Source organism: Convolutriloba macropyga, chromosome 6 (genome assembly GCF_964194025.1).
Source record: "Convolutriloba macropyga chromosome 6, txConMacr16.3, whole genome shotgun sequence".
Lineage (NCBI taxonomy): Eukaryota > Metazoa > Xenacoelomorpha > Acoela > Convolutidae > Convolutriloba > Convolutriloba macropyga.
The window spans coordinates 28,190,801-28,212,890 of record NC_134473.1 but is presented as its reverse complement, the minus strand read 5'-3'; the positions used below and the strand labels follow the sequence as shown (position 1 = coordinate 28,212,890).

The following is a 22,090-nucleotide window of genomic DNA, read 5'->3' as shown; positions in this document are numbered from 1 at the left end:
CGACAACCTGTGAACTCAATTCAATTGACACTAAATTCAAACCCATTGAACACAACTACACCACCAATACCAAATGTAAACACACCTTTACCACGTCTACACAGAAAAAAACTCCGTACACTTTAATACCGAACCCATCATTATAAATAATTGAACGCAACCCACACAAGGGACTAATCAAAGTATACAAATCAATCCTCATCAGTTAGTAAATATCGTTAGACAAATAAATTCACAGAGTACACAACAAAATACAAATGCACCGACTCCTTACTATTCACAACCAGCGTCTAAACAAACGCTGTCACCTGTAGTCCGTAGGAATACACAACTGATGTATCCATATCTAGGCGGCTCTGTACCAATGCAATAATCTTTACGACCGTTTGATGGTACTGATCCCACCTATACAACAGAAGATTTTTAAAATGCTCTCACAGCAAGTATGCTAAGGACTGCAGGACTAGAGCAGACTTATTCACCAAATCATGAGGCCTGGATCTTGAAAGGGATTGTTATGATCCAAACGGCCCTAATAGGACCAGCACAACAATGGTATTCACATCTCCCACTAAATTTTAAAAGGAATTCGCAAGCGTTTTGCCGAGAATTTCATAAAACATTTAATAATCAGCAATCGCAAACACAAGCGAAAGTTTTACTAGAAAGCATAACACGTGCTTCTGGTGAACAAACTAAAACGCTAGCACTTAGAATAGAACAAACTACTCGAAAAGCATATGTTAGCACTGCCTCGGATATGCGGATGGCACAATTGAATGACGCACTCGTCAAAGCACTCGATCCACAATTAGCTAGAATAGCACTGAAAAAAATTTCAAATCTTCAACCAATCGCCATGGAACCACAACTTCCATTCGCACAAGTTGTTGAAAAGATACACCAAGAATACATTACAGGAACACATATTGATAGACACAAAATTAAATACAAATTCCACCTTTTCACCCTCAATTAATTACCTCTCTCTTGAGACAGACAATTTCACGGTAGAAGATATACACAAAATGGAACAAGATATTGCCCACGGAATAAACGCAGTACGACACAAGTACTCAAATGACCCTAAATTTAAAGGAAAACCACTCTTCCTAAAATTTAGCAAAAAACGTTCACGTTCAGGACATATTATTTCTACGTGCACAGAGAAAATGTAAACAAAAACACTGGGAAAACCTAATTTACAAAAACAAACTTTTAATCAAACAATGAAAGGTAATCAAAACCTTCCCAATAGACGAGTCACATCGAATAAAATGACAAGTGAACCACTACCACTTTCACATCGCTCTCGCAGCAATAGCAGAGAACAAAGAAATCACTCGAGACACAGAAGTCCAAAAAAAGTTCTTACAAAATAACCCAAAACCCTATTACGGAAAAAGTAATTTCAAACCACCGTGTAGAAATGGTTCACCATACCCAAGACCAAATTTCCAAAATAATTACATTCTACTTCTAGTTCACAATCACCCCATTATAATCGAGACAGAAATCGTTCACGACGACCGTTTTATTGATATAGAGTTCGTAATGTTGGAAATTATATTAATTCATTGCTGATCAAGAGCAAACAGAAAACACTACGTCAAACACTGAAAATACAGACACTACAAATGTATCCGTGGAAACACTCCTCGAACAACAATTTAATGATTTACTTTTAGAATTGAATCAAGATACTCAAGATGAATATTTTAATTGCCAAGAAGAACGTTTAACGTTCTCACAGAAGATTACATTCTCTCCACTTCTTGTAAAGATAACATATGCGTACTACCACTAACAATATACACACCACAAACACTCGAACATAAGAGAACAATCTCTCCACCACTTCTGGAATTAGATTTTCTATTAGACTCTGGTGCAACACTTAATATACTAAATACTGACTCCTGGAACGAAATCAAAGAATATCACAAATTAAAACTGAAAGCATCAACATTTGTTCTTTCAGCAGCAAATAATTCTAAATTCAAATAAAAAAGTACAGTAAAATTTACACTCTACCCAGATGTAACTGAGAGTCGAACTCTCAAAACACTTAGTTTACACTCACTTTCCATGTATCGAACACAAAATTTAATATTCTAGGCACATCTTTCCTAAAAAAAATACGTAGATTCAATAAAATCTTCATCTCATACACTCGAGATTAAACATAATGATGATACGAATTCACTAAAAATCTACAATTCATCAATTAAACCACCCCCGTATTATTCACGATTATTTCCTGTAATTGGAGATCACTCAGTATATTTTACACCATCTGAACACCGTATCTTAACATATTCCTTAACCGCATATGAATGAAAAAACAAAAATGCGAGCGGTTCCATCCTTTATGCATCTGATTTCTTACTTATACCACTACGCAAGAATATGTTTTTCTCTGTAATGGATATAAACAATCCCGAATACCCTTATCAATCACCTATTCAAATCTTTTGAATCTTTTAATACAAAATCCTTTGAATCACCCATTAACACTCGTAAAAGGAATAATCGGATATGCACAACAAGATATTTCACTCAACGAGTACTGAACCACAAAATATTGCATAAATGAACTCACAGAATTCATGAATGCTTATACCCAAAATTAGCTCACTCAAGGTACGTCAGTAAACTACAAAACTTACAAAACTATATTGTTCAAACCTTAGTAAACAACAAGAACGCGAATACAAATCACAACAGAAAAAGCTCACCATACCCTTTGATGTCTCAAAATTCACCGAAACAGATAAAGAATTTCCCACCATGTTCAACTTTGAACACACAAAAATAACTCAAGCACAATTTGAAAAATTAGCACAACTTCTCATACAATTTCAAAAGTGCTATGAAACTTCGAATTTCGATGTTGGAAAGATTAAAGTAGAACCAAATTTTCCCCTTAGAGCAACCACTATTTTTAAGAAGCAAGGAGCAACTCGTACTCCAATCCAATTACAAGACAGAGTACATCACTGACTCGACATTTTAACACACTTTGATATCATAGCACCCAAAAATACAGATTTTTTAACCCAATAATCATTCTCAAAAAAGGAGAATCTCTGAATATTCTCTTAGATGCTCGTAAATTGAACACAATGATTGACAAAACAAAATGTAGTTGGCCCATAGAACCAATCCAAGCTATTCTAACACGGATTAAAGGACCAAATTTCTCTATAACTGACATGAACAGCGCATACAACCAAATGCCACTTGATAAACCATCCGAGAGACTCACACATTTTGTGGTTGCTGGACTACAATACTGTTTTAAGCGCTCATTCTATGGTACTTCAATTGACCCAGCAGCTTTCTCATCTTTCATGAGCAGTATTTTCAAACCATTAATTAGAAAAAAACAAAACAATCACCTATTTGGATGACGACGTTTTCATCCAAGACAGAACACCAGACACAATGTTGCAACCACTTACACAATATCACACTGTTTTAGCGAATGAAAATCACAAAGCCGCTCCAGACAAATCTTTTTTTCTTAGACTCCGTTAAATTTTTAGGACACCAAATTCAAAACAATCACATATACCTACTCAAGTCAAAAATAGACGGATTTCATGAACTAAAACCGTCCAAATATAAAAAAGAAATTCAAAATTATGTCGGATTTCTCACTTTTATTTCAAAATATATATATACAGTCTACACGTCATCTCTTGACCTCTTTATCTCCAATTCAGAGATACAACAGGTTTTAAATGGACTCCTGAATTACAACAAAAATTTGATAGAGTCAAAAAATAACTTACGGACGAAACACTCCGACTCACAATTCCTAATTCAGAAAAACCTTTTTATATTCTGTGCGATGCCTCTAACTATGGCATTGGAGCAGCACTGTTACAAAAAAATCAATTTGGAAAAACGGAGTTAGTATCGGCAAATTTTCGTCTATTTTTGACCACAGGACTATACACCATTCTTCGCGAATGTTCAGCTATCATCTATGCACTTCCAGAACACTAATTTCTTATTCAAGGATCTGACAACACAAAAATATTATACACTGACCATAAACCAATTTTGTTTTTATCCACACAAAAGAATAAACCAAACCACAGAGATTACAAATTCCAATTAATTTTAGTAAAATTTCCGAACTTACATTTAATTTGAACGGAAGGAAAGAACGTTTCACTTCCAGATTGACTCACGACTACAACACAAGACGAACAGCGTTTTCGCACAGTCGAAATACCTGTTTCAATTAAATTCTTAATTACACATAAACAAAATACACAACCTATACAGTGTCACTACGCTGTTTCAAAAGAGTATATTAATTCAGTATCTACAGACACTCATGAAATTCAAACCAAAGCACAGCCTTTGGAGAATATTCACCAACAAAAACTACAACAATTTAAAAATAACTAATCATCCCCAAAAAATTATCCTATTATACAACACACTGAGGTCACACTGAACATAAACAAAACAGAACCCTTCATATAATCCAATCACGACGCAAACTACGCTGAATTAATAAATAGTATAAATTTTTCACTCCCAGCAATGGACGACTTTATATAAAAGTCACACACCCTTTATAACTACTTCTACGAAGAACAAAATGAAGTAAACGGAACACTTATCTATAAAGCACAACAACAGCACCCAGTCCTAAGACAACTTTTACTTTGCAAACAGTATAAAAATTCCCCTCCCCCAACACCTTCACTCACTATACGAGCAAATAAAAGATTATTGCACTATTATTGACGTTTCCAAACCTTAAGCATTAACGAAAACAATATTCTCCTATGTTATATTCAAGAAACAACATCACCAAAAATTTGCCTACCACTCTCTCTACTTCTAGTTATTTTAGTTATTTTTTATAAAGCACACTCTCATAATCTTCCAGGACACCCTGGTCGTGAAAAAACACACGCAACAACCACGGAAAACTACAATTTTCCAAACATTAATACATGGATAGCAATACTTACACAAGATTGCTTAAGTTGCCAAACGAGCAAATCCATGCCAAACCTCTTAATGGCATCACAACAGCCATTTCTAAGTTTCACCATACTTCAATCACCGTATTTCCATGGATACAAAAGGTCCAATCTAACCGTCTTCTGATGGAAACTCTTACGTATATGTTATTGTGGCCGCATTTTCACACTATGTTGTCCTCCACCCTTCACCCAAAAATGATGCCACTAATGCACTCACAGTACTAGTTGATCACTGGATTGTTAAAATTGGCATTCGAGATAATTTGGTAACAGATAACGGAAAAGAATACATTAACGGAGAATTCACACATTTCTGCCGTACGTATAATGTACAATTCAAACCACGTACGCAATACGCACCGTGGTCTAATGGACTCGTGGAAAATAGTAATCGCCAATTAAACACCTTTCTTTGAACAGTCATAGACTCACAATATGACAAGTGGTCGCATAAAGTAACGTTTGCATTCAATTCACAAGATAGGACCAACATGAATCTTTCACCATATGAACTTGTGTTCTGTCAAAAACCAAAGAAACCCATAATGTTCAACCTATCTTCCACTACAGATAGCTTGGGAAACTGTAAACCCACAGATAAGTCGCCCTGTATTTCATTCCCAGGTCATACACATACTGACCACTTAGGTCATCACCCAGAAATTAAAAAATTACAGAATGTAACCTTTGCACATTGGTTTCTTAATCGTGAAAAGATGCATTCGGAAGTATATAACGAAGTACATAATTTTTTACACCAAAATAAACATTCACGCACATTTATAAATCGCCGCTTCGGAACGGCGATTTATATGAATCGCCGCTGCTCAAAATAAATACTTATGTTTTAGTTGTAAACAAAACCACACAAGTTTGAGTATCAAAAAATACTCATCCACAAAAAATTGGACTTTATAAAATAGGGAATACTCCTACATTGGTTACGTATAAAATAGAAGATTTCTCTGTTAGTTAAACAAATCACCCGTCATAGAATTAATATAGTACCATATTACCCCAAAGAACTCTTCGTTCAAGAACAAATGGAGAAATACTTCTCGGATAATTCACTTTTAAAACTCCATGCAACGAAGCCATCACATACCAAGTCGAAGACTGTCTCGTTTATTCTGGACAATTTAAAGAAGCCATCCACAGATGACCTCCCCCCACCCGCCCCCCCCCCCCCCAACTACCTAGTAACCTGTCTGAAATACCCGAACACACTTCGCAAAACTACACTACAGGAAAGATTCGCCTTCGTTGACAACCCTTGAAGGACTAAAGAAACTTTATACCACAATCAAAAATTTCGGCTTCACGAACAACGCACACTTAAAATTATTTACAATTCGCTGCTAGAACACACGTTAAATCACTCTTCTCGCTTTCAATAGCTGAATACAATTTAGCATAACGCGCTGAATAGCTACAAAATACACAAGGGATAAAAGTACAATTCCCTCATTTTCTTATACGAGATGAATAATTCAGATAGTTCTTTCACTCCTATTTCCCGAATACAATTACTTTTACTGGGAAAGTTAACCAAACCCCTTAACTCAAAAAATAAAGCACACGGACTATCTTTTCACCTGCTATCCTAGCAGAACTACAAAACGCCCTCTATCAGGAAATGAAAAGAAGGGAATTTTAGGCCATTCTCCACGATAATAACAAGAAGAGAATTAACTAAAATCTAATCGCATTTATTTGCCAAGATTTGACTCGATAACTTTTTTGTACCTGTCAGGCAAAATCATATCGTCTAAAATCACTTCTCAGTCCACCGCTCTTGAAACATAGCTGCTTCTCTCTTTCTCTCTTTTCTTTCAACACTATTTGAAAATCTCCTAAGCTCTTCTCTCCACTCTTCTCTAATTCAAAACTTAGATAATCTTTCATTTTCTAAGATACCTTCACCTTTCACTTCTTCTCTCTTTAAAAAAAAGAATTGTCTCACAGTACAGTTCTTCATTCTTTCTAACTTTCGAATTCTGACTTCGCTGATAGCTCCCAGAAAGCTCTCAAATTTGCTCAAGAAAAAACAACGACAACAACAACACTCAAATTACAACTTTCACTCCCACAGTACTGAAAGGACCATCTTTAAAAAAAACTTATGTGTTATGGACATAACTTCTCAACACAATCTCGAAGTATTGTATAAAATAACACCGTACGCTGATACTTTTAGATATATTCAGATTTTTAAACCTAGACAGGTCCGCTTTCAAGATATTTTCTAGATCACATTCCATATTCACACACTTGTTGTGAATGGGTTTTTTTATATTAGAGAATTTAATAACGAACACATCGCTCTTTTCTATCTCCCTATCTTCCCACCACAAACAACACCAAAACTCTCTGAAACTCTATATACAGATATTGTTTACACTGTTAATCTTGATGCTATCCCAGCATCATATGATATAAAATATTTTAAAGAACTCCCAAGATTGGATGAACAATACCAACAAATTCTCAAACAACAACAAAACAAATTAATTTTTATAACCACAAGTTCTCTTTTCATGCGAACGAAAAGACTATACATTCGATGAATTATTAACAGTCTTTTCTTCTGACTTTAGATCTCATCTACCTTTATAATGTCATCCCACCAGAATCACCTTGAGCAGCAATCCGAGTAAGTGTACTCACTTTAAATCTCTTAATAATTGTTATCCCCACCACTACAAACTACAAAATTTATTATTGCGAAAATTGGGCCACTTTGGGCCACAGATTATCATCACAATTGCGTCCTCTAGTCAACAATCAAACACTAACTCAGGTGATCCCCTGTCACGGAATTGCCTAGTTGCTCATACAGTGAAGCAACTAAACAGTAAACTACCAAAAAGTCATCATTTAAACTCTTTATTAAAAAACTAAAAACACAAATAACCGAGGAACACCCATACCCAGATATTACTACTGCCAAATCTACAGATAGACCTCGTCCTACTGGACACTCCCCCAGTTTACCCCACAATCGATAATCCCATATTACCCCATCAAAGTCAAACGCAAATACACCAAACGCAAGCACAACAACAGCAACAAATAACAGCACAAATTTTACTACAATAATCTGGTTTTCTTCCAAATACGACACTCCTTCCCTTCACATCTATACTAGCTCCTCCAAGAGCACCACAACCTGAAATACTTAACTATTCAAACACTCTACAATTTTCCACTCAACCAATAAGTTTTGCAAACACCGATAAGGCTAGTAGCTCCGAATTGCCACAGCCAATTCACACTGTCTCAGGTATTCACGATACCACAAATGATACTAGCCTACTTTCTGACAGTTCTAGTTCTGATCCATTAGTTGTCAATTTCCTTCACCTACTGCATCACAAATTGCGAATAATCCTTTTAAACCGCAACAAGGACCATTAACTAATATTGAACGTTTGTTATCACAAGCACACTGGAATCACTCCTTTAAAATAGTCATTTCATCAATTCATCACCTTCATTTGAAAGCTCACTGCCACTTAATTTTTCGGTTACATCACCCATTATCACCTTACGCTCCAACTCGCCTATGTCAGACGTTGATCAACATTCTGATCACTGTATTGGGAAACAACCAGATACAACACGAACTTACCCAACTCTACCACTAAAATTAGATCCCAAATTTATTGTTCCCCCACCCGTCCTCTTTGGACACCATAACAACGGAGAACAAAAACATAATTGGGCTAAAAAAAGAATTTCTAAATATTGTAAATAACACCAGTTCAAAAACAAAGAGATCACGAATTATTTAAACAATCAGAAATCACATTCTCGGTTGAAATAATTGTTGAATAAGACAAACTAATATTTCACCCACCAGGTGAGTCAAAACAAATCCATTACCCTTCTTTTGTCAAGAAATACACTATAAATATGATAGATACACAAAAAACGCCGCAGGCTTTTTTGTCTTCTATAATCCACACTCTGGACTCTCCTACATATGTCCACTAAAAATTTAATTCTCATGTTATTTAATTTATTCTTTTCTTCTCCAATTCCAATAAAACAACCAAATAAAGTAGACCAACATATCTTTTCAGGCATACAAGATTTTGTGTCACCAACTATGATTGTTTACCAAAGCATATCACAAATATGCAGTATCATAAAATCAAAAAAATTGGCGATTGTAAAATTAAGCAAGCCGGTTTCAAAAATCTCATCGCACAAGTACAATTTTTTCACAAATCCGAACACTCCAAGTACGCGCTTACGCCATACACGCTAAACTTAGCGATAAGGAAAGCTTTTGTCACAAAATCGCACTCAAAAGAGGTCTTCGGTTTGATCACGATAATTGGTATGTTAATAATATGGAACGACCTTTCTTTCCAACAGAAATTGAAGCTCGTCGAAAAATTGTACGCGTTGGTCTAATAAGCAAACACTGCTACCGCCTTCAAATGATACAATTTGACGTATTCGACAACCCATGCTGGCAAGCTAATATAGAAGAAAAACAAGGCCGTTTTCGTTTAGATCGTTATAGAACTTTTTCTTTCCAACACGGAAGCATGGTTTATAACCCACGGGATCATAACTGCATTTCTAACTTCAAAGATGGTCCCTGGGCTAATTGTCCCGGTAAAGACCCAGAACACGAATATCATGTCATCCGCTCACCAGGATAATCACTTCAATTAACTAACATCACTCTCATTTTGATGTTGCCTCAAAACACATGTACTATAGCAAAGTTCGCATAAGATGTGATATAGAACGAGGTCACTGTCCTACAAACCACATTACTAAAGCCACAGTATTTTGGGCACCAGAAAACCACTGCTGTATTTTTGACGTTGGACGATCATATGCAGGCATGATTGAATTTAAAATAATACTTTATTGAAACACTTGAAAAGAATGAAACTAAACCTGGCCATAAACACACTGAACACATGTATTCAAGTCGCTTTCAAGAACACCTTTATGATGAATCTGCACTCTCACGTTTTGAAGTTCTCACAAAACCTATTTACATATGTAATAAAGACCGCCCATACTACGCCACACAATATCAAGACATTTTTATACAATACCAAGAAGGATTTTATTTTGTCTCGGGAAAAACGTCGCCCGACTTTGATGACATACACATCACAATCCCTGGCGGACCACCCTCTTTAATACCCTACACAAAAGCAAATATCCGTGATCGATATGTCATTCGACAAGAATCACAATTATACCACAAATCAAAAAAATACGAATTGCTTAGAAAACAAAATTGGTTTGGCGCTGTTCAACCTAATGTCCAGACCGATGCAAAACTCGATTACATGATTATTCGAATCTTGCTCGAAATGGATCAAACAAGCTTGAATATTTATAAGAAACTCTGCGACTTAGACCGCGATTTTAAACAAACCGCTTTCATTTTACTCACCCGGAAATTTCCTTTAAATGGTTATATAATTACAGGATAGCGACACACATTCGCTACACTTGAAAATCAAAATGTATGTTCACTCTTTCAATGTGCAGTTGTTTATATAATCCTTGTTTATCCTTTATGTATTAGAGAATCAATGTTTCGAACGTGTTCCTATATACCATCAAAACAAATTACAATTTGTAGACGAAGTCACCCGTATGACCTTCCCTTGGTCCATTAAAGCGCCATGTGAATCTGAAAACTTTGATCAACAAATCCCACTCGATGCAAACGACGATGACACATATTGCTTAACACCCTATACAATTAAGGCGCGAAACCCCGTTAAAACTTTCACGCCTGAAGAAGTTGAAAAACGTTTCACCCACATTGATTCTACTGCACAACAACTCGGAGTTTACAGTCAACACGCCTGGACCAAATCGATAGCTAAGATGGAATTTAGTCAATTAGTTGATGACGCAGCTGAAAAATTTGAAGAAGCACGCGCAGTAAATTTTGCAGATCTTACAAAACAGGAACAATTACAAGCACAATTCTCGCAATTACGCACCGAATATAACGATTATTTTAACAAACTTTTTATTAGCGGCAAAGAATTCATCCTCCGCCGACTTGATTGGCGTGACTTAATCATTGGCAACTATTTAAAATAATCACTCATAGAAATCTTTGGTTACCCTTGGTACGTATTAAAAGAAATAGCCATAATATGGAATGTATTTAATTTTGTACAGTGCCTTTTCGACCTAATTCGTAGTGCATTTAACACCTATAATTTAAAATCACTTTTAGGACCCAATATCACATTGGCTAAAATTATAACCTCTGGATTTTTTGGAGTATTTTCACAAACAATATTCCATGTGTTACAATCCGACTCTACACTATACAAACAACCTTCACCTAAAAAACAACGTCGACACTCAGTCGACAGATGCACTCCACACTCACAACAAGAATTGAATTTATTACACAAAAAATTTGAAAATATCTATAATTAATTCTCCTCCCCCGTACACAATAATTCAAATAAACGCCATATATCCAGTCTACCCGCTTCTATTTATCAATGCTATGAAACACCAATTGATTCTCGTACGAAACAAGATTTTCAATCCTTACACCTGCACAATTTTCAACCTAACAAGCGTAAACGCTCACGTGAAATTTCTTTTTCACGCGACTCTCTTAATAAAGATCCTGATTACCAAGAAATTCCGGAGGACCTTTTCCTTAACCTTCCAATCACTCGTTTTTAACACTCTTTTTGTTTTAGTGACTCCACTGCAGTCTCTACCCACCAAGAAGGAGGCTCACCGATCCCCCCAAATGTCGAGCCTACGGCATACAACCTCATCATGTTGGAGGTTGATGACATTCTGCCATCACCCCTCACTCCGTTGGTACTGGCACCCACAGTACCCGAGCCAGGTTGCGAAACGCAAACACCCGCTCTCTTCACGATGGCGCAATTTTCCACACAGCCACAGTCTTTGGACACGGCAAATTATGCGCGGGTGAACCCATTGTCTTCAGTAGCCACTTCTTCTTCGAGTTCAGGTGAAATTCACCTGTACATCGATAGCGACACGAGTTCACCCTCAGTCCCTACAGGATCCCAAAGCTCGTCACATGAGCTACTTCAAGGAACATGAGCCACAACCGCCTCCACTATCTTCAACTGCGCACACCGCAGTCTCCACAACACAATCACCAATTCAGCCTACGAAGCTTCCATCTTGGGCTGATGAAGTGGCCACAGCGGAACAATCTGGTCACTCTACACCAGAGACGGTTACCCCCAACTGGGCGTACTCTGGTAGGATCCGTTGAGCACGACAACGATCACAGCCACTGGTTTACCCACTGCCAGTGAATCCAACACCGCATACAGAACGCCCGCCGGTACCCTCACCGCAGTACGGCCCGGCTTCGCCACCTCTGAGACCACAACAATCTTTTCCTCAGCCACCCCTCTACGACCGACCTACGTCAACTGACAATTACCCTTGCACTGACCCCCCACCCAGGAGGCGTCCATGGGCAACAGCACATGAAATATACACCGTTCGCTCCTCACTGATACAGGCTTCACAATCGCCTGCTCGTCACACAGCGAGCCCTCCCCGAGGCCCAGAGCCCTCATCATCTCTCGGACAGCCTAACCATTTTGCGCCAACAGACGGCATTTCACACAGGTCACAAGGACCCAATTTCAGATTCCACGAGTTTTCAAACCCTCTCGGCATTAATACCATCCAAGGTATACACGTGCAAGAGAGAATCAGCTATACATCCATCCCACCACTGCACACACTGAAACCAACAGCCAGTTTTTGTTCTATCGGACAATCAGAGAACGAATATGTCCAAGAAGGACGGGACAAAGACCTGCCTCTACAATGCCTACACTGCCCCCTCAATTTTCGCTTCACGGAACGATTTTGGCATCTGTCGAAGTACTTTTTTGCACTAGCAGATCGCCCAAATGACTACCTTAACACCTTTTTTAGTCGCGACACTGCATCCTACAATCTATATGCCAAATATGACCCTATTTACAATTTGGTTTTTTACATCCTACACAGATGGATGTAAATAACACTGCTCACAAAGTGAATCGGGTGAACATGCTTCACACAATGCACAATTACTCATTTGTGCAGCACAAATTTCAACACACCAACCCGATCATACACATGAATTCACGCGTCCAATATGCTGACACAAAGCTGACCTCACCAAATTATATGAACTACAGCTACATAATACAAAGCAATTTGTGAAGTCACTCATCGTAATTTCGACCCCATTAAGAATTATTTCAAATTTTTTCCACTCTACGCCAAGACTAATCGCCCATTCCTCGTCCGAATCGAGTAACTAAAATGTGAAGAAGGAGGCGCCACGAACTGTACCTATGGCTACACCTTCAACCTCCTCTACAGAGACTGGATGGCTGATGAGCTCGAAAATCGCCAGCCTTCACAAGAAGAACTACAAATCTTTAATCACCTTCTTGCGTTACACCCACACTGTAACGTTGATCTGTATCCACGTGCCCTTGCTGCTTGTCTGGAATGTGATCCGGAATTCCTCGCCTTCTTCTGAGATCCAGACAATCGAGCTCCGGATTTCGAGATCGAATACCGGACGTAGGCCACAGCCCTACAGAACCACACTGGGCTTACAGACCCACAAAACCGAGACTCACTGATCTCAAAACCTCATCTAAAACTATTTTTTTGTTTCTTGTTCTTTATTATCTTAACTTTCTCGTCTCTACCAAATGTATATTTTTTACATATTCTTCTCTTTTTCCACAAGACTGAAGATTAGGATCAGTTCTTTTCTTCTTCTTCCTGGTCGGGACTTACAAAAGAAAGTATTAAATCTCACTAATAGATTTAATAGGAAAAATAGCTCACACAGAAGCTAAAAGATGGATTTCCACCAGAAGGTAAGCTGGTAAATCGGACTGGTTCAAACCTTGTACCAAGTTGAGATAAACAGAATTCTCCTCGTGCAAACGAGACAGAGACTACAGACTGGGAATAAAACCTCCCTACAAGACAGTGAGAGCAGTTGGGCATACTCTCAACAGGACTGACGTTACTGGCCAGCACACCTTGTAACTGGCACCCTTACTGGTCTCACAAGACAAACCTCCTCACTGACGGCACTAGTCACTACTTCACTGACAGGGACTTCAGACGACGACACAAGTCACAATCCACTTCAGAGAGGACACAACTCGTCACCCACTTCACCCTACTTTTCAACGAGGATGACACATTCAACGTATTTCTGCAACGGTTCACAGAATCGGATTTGAAACTCTCAACCCCGGATAGATGTAGCGGTGAAAATACTGAATGTGCACCTTCAAACAATCAGAGACTGAGAAGACACTATTCTCTTTTATAGAGAGAACTGAACTAACTGTAGTCAGTCTTTTAGTTAGATACACCATGTGTATACCATTGACTCCGGTGCTATACTTCTTAACCACCGTAATAATAGAAGTTTACTCCCAGTGTTTTACAGAGTCGGTTAGTCTTAGAGATATAGTTAAGTATACTTCGCGCGCAGAAATAAGTAGCTGTAAAAGGAGCCCACATCGGTTCTGCCTTAAGTATTCTTCACAAAAAAACAAGGTAACATTCATAACAAATAAAAAAATTATTCTGGCATCATTTGCTTTATGCAGCATGTAACTTTAATTCGCAATTTTTACACACTTATGTTTTATTCAACATCTAATAGAGCTCTATTTCTGTCATCGATCACTTTGTTCAGATATTTTTAATCACTGGAATCATTTACTCGAAAAATTTGTCACAGAATTCTCTATACGCAAAATACTCGTTTAAATATTGATCTCTGCACTGTAGAAGTTTACTTTGGTTTTCATTCGGACTGTCAATACACTGATTGGCTCGTTTTTGATTGAACCGATGAAATAGCATGTCAACCATTTCATTTGTGAGATTCAAACTCGACTTCATCAAATTTTTGGATGATTGTTTGTTTTGTTCACGTGTGCGCTCGAGCGATATTGCCCCCGCAAAAAATTGTGAGTCGAGCGATTTCAGCTGATTCTTCAAAGCCTTCAAAGCAAAAACGTACATTCTACACTGTGGCAGCATTTGTTTATCGAAGCGACGACGTAAACTCGAAATGATAATATCTTCTGGGTTTCTATCGAGAAATAATAATCGGAAATCGTAACCCCACTTCTCGAAAAGTCCAGCAAGCTGACGAATATCGGGCACAAATGTACAATTTTTGGGTCGGGCATTTGGATACGAATGCATTAGTGACGCATCTAAAACATACAAAGTCCAATCTCAGAACAGGACATGTTTTTTTTCATCCAGATCAGATTTGCTGAAAATGTCCATATAATGATAAAATGTCTTAATAATGAATTACATTCCAAAAAAGATCGGATTCAATTACGGAACTTAACCTCCTCACAAAACTACAAGAACTATAGGCTTACGAGTTCATAATGCATCATATATCTAGATAGTTTTATGCTTTCTGCAGATGTGACTTTTGTTCACTAATTTGTTCATGCTCATGAATACGTTGAACACCATTTTACATGGGCTTTAAAACATTAAAAAATAATACCAGATTCAGTGATAAACAAAAAGTGGACTAAACAGATTACAAAACGCTTTTTTCCAAATAAGCAACCACCAAACCTCAAACCCTAAGAGAATAAAAATGAGTTTGTAATATTTTGCTCAATTAACCGTCGGTTAAGAACGTCATATGCGTACAAATTTTATTTTGTTATGCTATCTTGACCAATCGATATCATATGGGCGGCGAAACAGAAGTGCTAATTTTGTGAGGATCTCAAAGAACTGAAATAATTACTCAAGAGACAATTTGGTTTTTTTTTAATTTTTTTCTGGAAATACCGGTATTTCACAATTTATATTTCTCACGCCGACACGGCATTCCTTCCGCTTACATTTTTTAAATATTAGCTTTTCAGAATTTTTAATATGTTTTTTATTGACACTAGTACGCCTAAATTCTGAGAGACGAAACTTTCAAAAATTTTAGTTTACTATTATGGGAAAAAGCAAAAACTTTCACCACAAAACCAGTGTCAATTTCATGATTTTTTCAAAATGAAAGGCTTCCAATAGAGAAGATCTAAGCTGTGATATCATTCAAAAAAAATTGGCTCTCAGGCTTTTTATGCCAGAACAACTATTTTGTTACGCAAATTTTGCACGTTCAAAAATTTTAAAACTATTTTTTCTCTCATCTATTACTAATTTTTCATAAACTGAAAGAATACAGACAAGACAACAGAAAACAAATCGGTTGCAGCTGCGTCTGATAGCCTAATTAAAATAAGATGACAAAAAGTTCTATGAAACTGTTCAATTCATCTGTGATATCAGATTATTTTAACCATTTCTGAACCAAAAAGCTCCTGTTAAATCAGAACCAATATCTGTATTGTTCGTTTTCCAACATATTCGTGTTTCTAAAAACTTCTAATTGTTTCAAGGGTTGACGAAAGAATCAACTCAGTTCTTGTTTTCTGACAGGCTTGCTTGTAAATTGTCTGCTAAACCCTCTTTTTTCGTTGTTTGTTTGTAATTTATTACTCGAAATATTATTAAAACCATTTTTATCGAAATTATTTCAACAACTAAAAACTTTCTTATAAAGATCCAAAATTTGTGGCTCAAATCTGTGTGGAGAAATTCTCTGTTGATTACTAGCTTGATTGATTAATAATACAATATAGACATAAGCAAAGAATTATAAACTTTGTCAATAACTTTTTAAATTGAAGAGTATCAGCAACGAAACGATAAACTTAAAGAGCAAAGAGAAAACATTTTTTTTTGAAAAATGAATGAGGAATAGCTTGAGTTGATACAAAATTACTGAAAACCTTTTTCATTTAACAAAGAATGACTCTGCTATTATATATGCATGTGAAATAAATAAAATTTAACTTCTGATTTTCCCTTTTCTGGATTTTGTAAAGTTCAGATTTACAAGTTTTTTGGTAATATTTTTGTCTAAGTCTCTAAAAATTACTTTTTTGACCAATCATCTGACTCCAATCACCTCAAAAAATTGATAATGTATGTTTTGACTTTTTTCCATTTAGTTGAAAAAATCACTTTTCACAAGAATCATAGAAAAATTTATTTTCAAAAACACTCTGAAAACTTTAACTTAAACACATAAACTAAAAATCTTCGCTTTTTGCAGAAAACACGACTCAATTGATACTGTGAGAGAAAACAGTCAAATTTTAGCTGTGATTGAACTGCTTTTGAGAGAAATTTTAAAGTTACTAGTGATACTTTTGAGGAATGAAATCCCACTGGATGGTGTCAACTCGAAACAAAGTTGTGTTGAAATTGAAAATCTGTCGGAATTGAGAACAACATGTAGATCCAGCAAATCATCTAATGGCGCAAATCGAAGTTTTTTTGGTGTAGGGACAAAAAAAATCTCAATATCATCCTTAAAAACGATTTAGTTTTCGTTACAATGGTTTTGCTTTTCTGAGGTTCTCTGTTTTTGTATCTTTTGGAGATAGTTTTGGATTATTCCAAACTATGGCTCCATCTCATACCTGGATATGTGTTAAGGATGAGCAACTTGAACTTGTACAACTCTAACTGCTGCTTCAATTGTGCTTGCGCTGATGGACCCAACAGTCTCTGTCGTTGAGGCCCATCAGACACGATTTGATTGAAAGTTTTCTCTGGCTCACACAATATTCTCACCAACTTGCACGTTCGAGTCCATGCTTCCCAGAAGAAATGGTGGCCTGTGGACTCCAAACCAACTGTAAAAACAATCTGAGGAGTCGATTTGAAAACTCGTTTTGGTAGAAACCTGTATCTCTGGAAAATTTCCAGCTCTTTTGACTCAAACTTCTCTCTTTCTTCATAGTTTACAAAAATGTCCGAAGTTAGGTTTGCTTCGAACTGTATGCATGGGTTTCTGTATGATCTGCCGTCCAGAAAATATCTCCTTTTTTCCGTAAAATTCAGATCCTGGAAAAAATGATGATTCATAATCTCCCCAAAATTGGAACCATTCTGAAGCACTTCAGTATTCTGCATTTCTCCAAATTTCAGAAACTCTCCAGAATTTAAAATTTTCTCTGAAAATTGCTCTGTTGGTTTGAAGTAATTATAAAGAGGAAGAGTGCAAAGTATAAGGAACACAATTATAAATTGTTTCAAATATATTGACATTTTTCAGAGGGCATATGTGTAGTAATCGGCAGACGCTGAAGAGAGGAGTTATTCTATGAAAAAAATAGTACAAAGAGCATGATAACAATTCTGTTGTACTACTGATAATTGCTAAATAATATTTAGTAAGATCGCATTCAATATTTAGTAAAATTTGAATGAATTGTAGCTACTTTGCGTTGTAAAACTTCAGAAATGTGAACTCTGGTAAATTTAAGGGCGAGTAGTAGGAGCTGCTTTAACCGGTAACCCGTTCTCAAGATTAAGATTTTAATTAACTCGAATTATGATTAAACAAAAAAGCCGTTATTGACGCTTCTTAGATCAAAAGCAGCATCGGTTCTAAGAATCCACCAATTATCGGGATTTTCATAGAGTTCGAGCATTAGTACTATTGTGAATTCTATCTTTGTTACTCCGGTTTTGGGTATTTTGAAACTAGATTTTATATTAGTGTATTACGCTGAGGACATGCACACTTGTAGATTTTAATAACTGTTATGCATCCCCTAAAACTTCCTTTATGCCAGAAAGTCAAGATAAGTTTCCACGATTTTATATTATGCCGGCAGTAATATTCTTTTACTTATATCAATACAATTTATGTAAAAACTACTTAGCAATCTTTGTTTTGCTGTTTTGTTCAACATAAAATTTAAATTTCTTATAAGCTGAAGTATGTTTCACTGTCTTGGATATGGTCTCGAAAATTTCCTCGTGAAATATTTTATAAGCTAAATCCAAGCATCATAAAGATGGTTTCGAATCAATCATCGCGAATGTTTTTATGTAGGCTCTCAGATGCTGTTTCAGAGAAATCAATAAAGTCCTAGATCAATTAAGCTAGGTTTTTTTCAACCAGTTTCGTCAGAAATTTTAGTGTACAAGAAAATTTATCGTACGAGAAAAGTATTCAAAATAAATAATGTTGCGAACACTTCTGCATTGAAAAACATTTATGCAAGATAAAGCAATTTTTTTTTGAGAAAAGATTTATAAGCACGAAAAAAAATATGAGTAGTGACCTGCCATAAAAAGTGCGAACAATTAAATTCTATTGATTTTTAATTACCTGCTGCTGAGACTTCACATTCCATTATGATTTCTGAAGATTAAAAGAAGTCAAAGTGCAGATAATATCTAACTAATGTGCTTTTGCTGAGTCCTACAAGTAACCATCATATTTAGGGGAAACAAGACAACTTACTCAGTACCAAAATGGCGGTTTGACTTAAAATATTCCAATTACCAATTAGCATCGTTGGCTTTATAATAATGCTATATCATATTTCAGTGGATCGTTCGATCTCATTTTCGGTTGCGATAGTTTGATAGCAAGTTCTAGAGGCCGCTGAGGTATAGTCTTAACTATAGTCTTAACTTAAGTACACTATAGTTTATCCGACTTGGGTTTTCATATTTTACTTGAGTTTTTTGTTAAATTGAGTACCCGGGTATTGTTTACTTAAGGTATTCAAAAGCTAATTTGGGCTGCAAAACAACGAAGATTTCTTCACTTATTATTATATTTCAATTGCACTACCAAGGCAATAAGCACCCATCCAAAGGTCAGCCAGCTTATTTTTTATTCAAAAACATGTTCTTCATTTTGAAAAATTTATTTGTAATTAATTCCACGTAATATTTTACACTGCCTTTTGAATGCTGTTTCTTTTGAGTCAACATTTTGATTGTTTTGAGTCAAAGTTTGGGAAGCTTTGCTCAAATTGGCTATAATTTAGCAATTTTTTGCCAAGACTTGACCAAAACTTGACGAGTTTTGATTGAATTTTGATGTGTAAAACCTTTGATCAGAACATAATCTGAGCACAGATTTTCAAATTTCTTGGGATTCTTTCTATCAAGTCTTGTAATTAAGGAAGTTTGTTGGTAATTGGTCTTAAACCCAATTTGAAGCAATTTTTATAGATGTGTTTACATTTCTAAGACTTGAAGAAGGGTATTCGTATTACAAAAGGCTTTTTTTTTACCTAAGGAATATCTGTTAATGATCCGACATATGACATCCTTTTTCTAACAGTGACTACTACAAGGTGAGCATTGACATTTAGTGCACTTTTGCTGCTTCTATTTTTCCGTAGTTAGTACCCTTTTTAGTATTCGATGCGAAAAGATTATTCCCAAAACTCTGGATACTTTAAAGCTCCCCTCCTACACAATTTCATTGCCCTCCCCCCCCCCCCCCTCCCCCGCCATTTATTATATCAGTTGCCGGCCTCCCCGTCACCCGTAAATTTTGCCTCACCCTTCCCACCTTCACTTACCCCCCGTACCCCTCACACAAGTACCCCAGCGACTCATCCCCCCAATAAAACTCCAAATTACCTACTGATTTAATTCTTAAATCCCCTCACAATATCAACCCCGTCCCCAACTACATTCGAGTACCATTCTCATTTATAATATTGAAAGTTCGAAAAATGTTTGCAATTTTCTCGAACTTTCTCTTTTTTTCTCTTGCCTTTTGATATGTCCTGTTCTGGGCATAATTAGTTCTACATTTTTTTCTGCTCAAATTTTCTACCGGTTATGTTTCTTCTACAACCTTTTGACTAATTGATTAACTTCTGTATCCATGAATTTCTGCTTCTGTGTCATCTAAATTACTCTCCCATTCACAGTTTTCAGCAGCGGGTTTCAATTAGTGAGAGTTTAATCCTAAAAAACAAAATGGAGAACGCCCTAAAACAATTTTCCTTTTTTCTCGAAATCTAACTCGTGAACAATATTATGAACTGAATAAAAACTATTGCAGCGCTCTACTACTCTCCGGGCTGAAGAATAATACAGACGAATCCAGATTTCATCGGTCGTTGGTGAGCATATTGTCCGACATTAGTTGGTTATGTTGAAGTCTACGGTGAAAAATGAACGGAGGAACTTAATAATTTATTTTGTTTAGTAACTTGAGTCCGATTGTATAAAAAAGATGACACTGTTTTTTGTTTGAATGGATGTCAGATGAAACGCTGCGCAATAAAAAATTTCAATGGAGATTTGCTTTTATTTAGAATTTTTTTCTTTGTTTAATCTCAACGGCAATTTCTTAAGTTTGCACCATATGATCATGTGATACAAATCCTATTCAAAGATCAGTTGGAGTCAGCACAGCAGGGTTTTAAAACAATAAGTTACAGAGTTGAGAAGTGCGAAAGTTTTTAATGTCTGGCTGGATTAATTTTAAAGAAGCTGCAAGATTTTAAAAACTCTTTTTTATTTACTATATTGATGTATTGTTACTGGCTGTTTTCGTTAGAATTCAATTCAAAATCCACAGTAGGAACTTCAAACGTACCTTCCTTTGAAAACACAAGAAACACAAGTTGATGGCATGTATCAGATTGTAAACGACTTAAAATTTATGGTTGTGTCATTTTCTTGCTCGATACCAAACATGCCGTTTTCCAACATGATTTCTAGTTGATTTTAACTTGCTAACCTAAAATCAGAGATCAGACTCAAACCATAACCCAAGATAGCATCAAAGTCTCTATTACGACAATGTTCAGCTTGGGGGGTTGGGTACTGAACCATCAATCAAAGCTTTTTTGGACTCCGTACAAATTCAAAAATCAACCAGAAAAATACATTTTTATTTGCTCTCCAATGAATTGATTGCACTTAAATTTATAAATTGAGAAATTTGTACACAAAACGTATTCGAGGAACTTCGATTAGTAATCATGCTTACTCCCACTACAGGTTAAAAATTAAGGCGTGGATGATGTCAGCTGTCGATTCAAGAATATGGTCTCCAGCTGAGTTAGCGAAATTTATTTTACAGTTCTTTTGAACGTTAAATTGTTTGTCAGCATTCTAAGATCACAGGATAGTTTGTTGCTGACAATTTT

General features: G+C 36.3%; 1 protein-coding gene across 3 annotated transcripts; it reads right to left on the bottom strand.

The window, feature by feature from the left end:
- Positions 1–14,659: 14,659 nt before the first annotated feature.
- On the bottom strand, positions 14,660–21,169 carry LOC142340908 (uncharacterized). Of its 3 annotated transcripts, none has more exons than XM_075391680.1 (3): positions 21,032–21,169; positions 17,588–18,422; positions 14,660–15,286 (listed from the first exon to the last, which is right to left on the bottom strand). In XM_075391680.1, the coding sequence occupies exons 2-3, from the start codon at positions 18,216–18,218 to the stop codon at positions 14,781–14,783; spliced, it is 1,137 nt and encodes a 378-aa protein (XP_075247795.1). In that variant the 5' UTR covers positions 18,219–18,422; positions 21,032–21,169; the 3' UTR covers positions 14,660–14,780. The 3 variants fall into 3 exon arrangements, with proteins under 3 accessions (XP_075247795.1, XP_075247796.1, XP_075247794.1); XM_075391681.1 differs by having other exon boundaries at positions 17,588–18,405; positions 21,028–21,139; XM_075391679.1 differs by having other exon boundaries at positions 17,588–18,405; positions 21,032–21,124.
- Between the last annotated feature and the right edge of the window lie 921 nt (positions 21,170–22,090).

Bases quoted from the DNA above. Each gene is read 5' to 3' on its own strand.
- LOC142340908 (XM_075391680.1), bottom strand. From the start codon at position 18,218: ATGTCAATATATTTGAAACAATTTATAATTGTGTTCCTTATACTTTGC. The intron at 15,287-17,587 runs GTATGAGATGGA...TGTATGTTTTAG, and splicing joins CATCCTTAACACATATCCAG to ATGCGTCACTAATGCATTCG.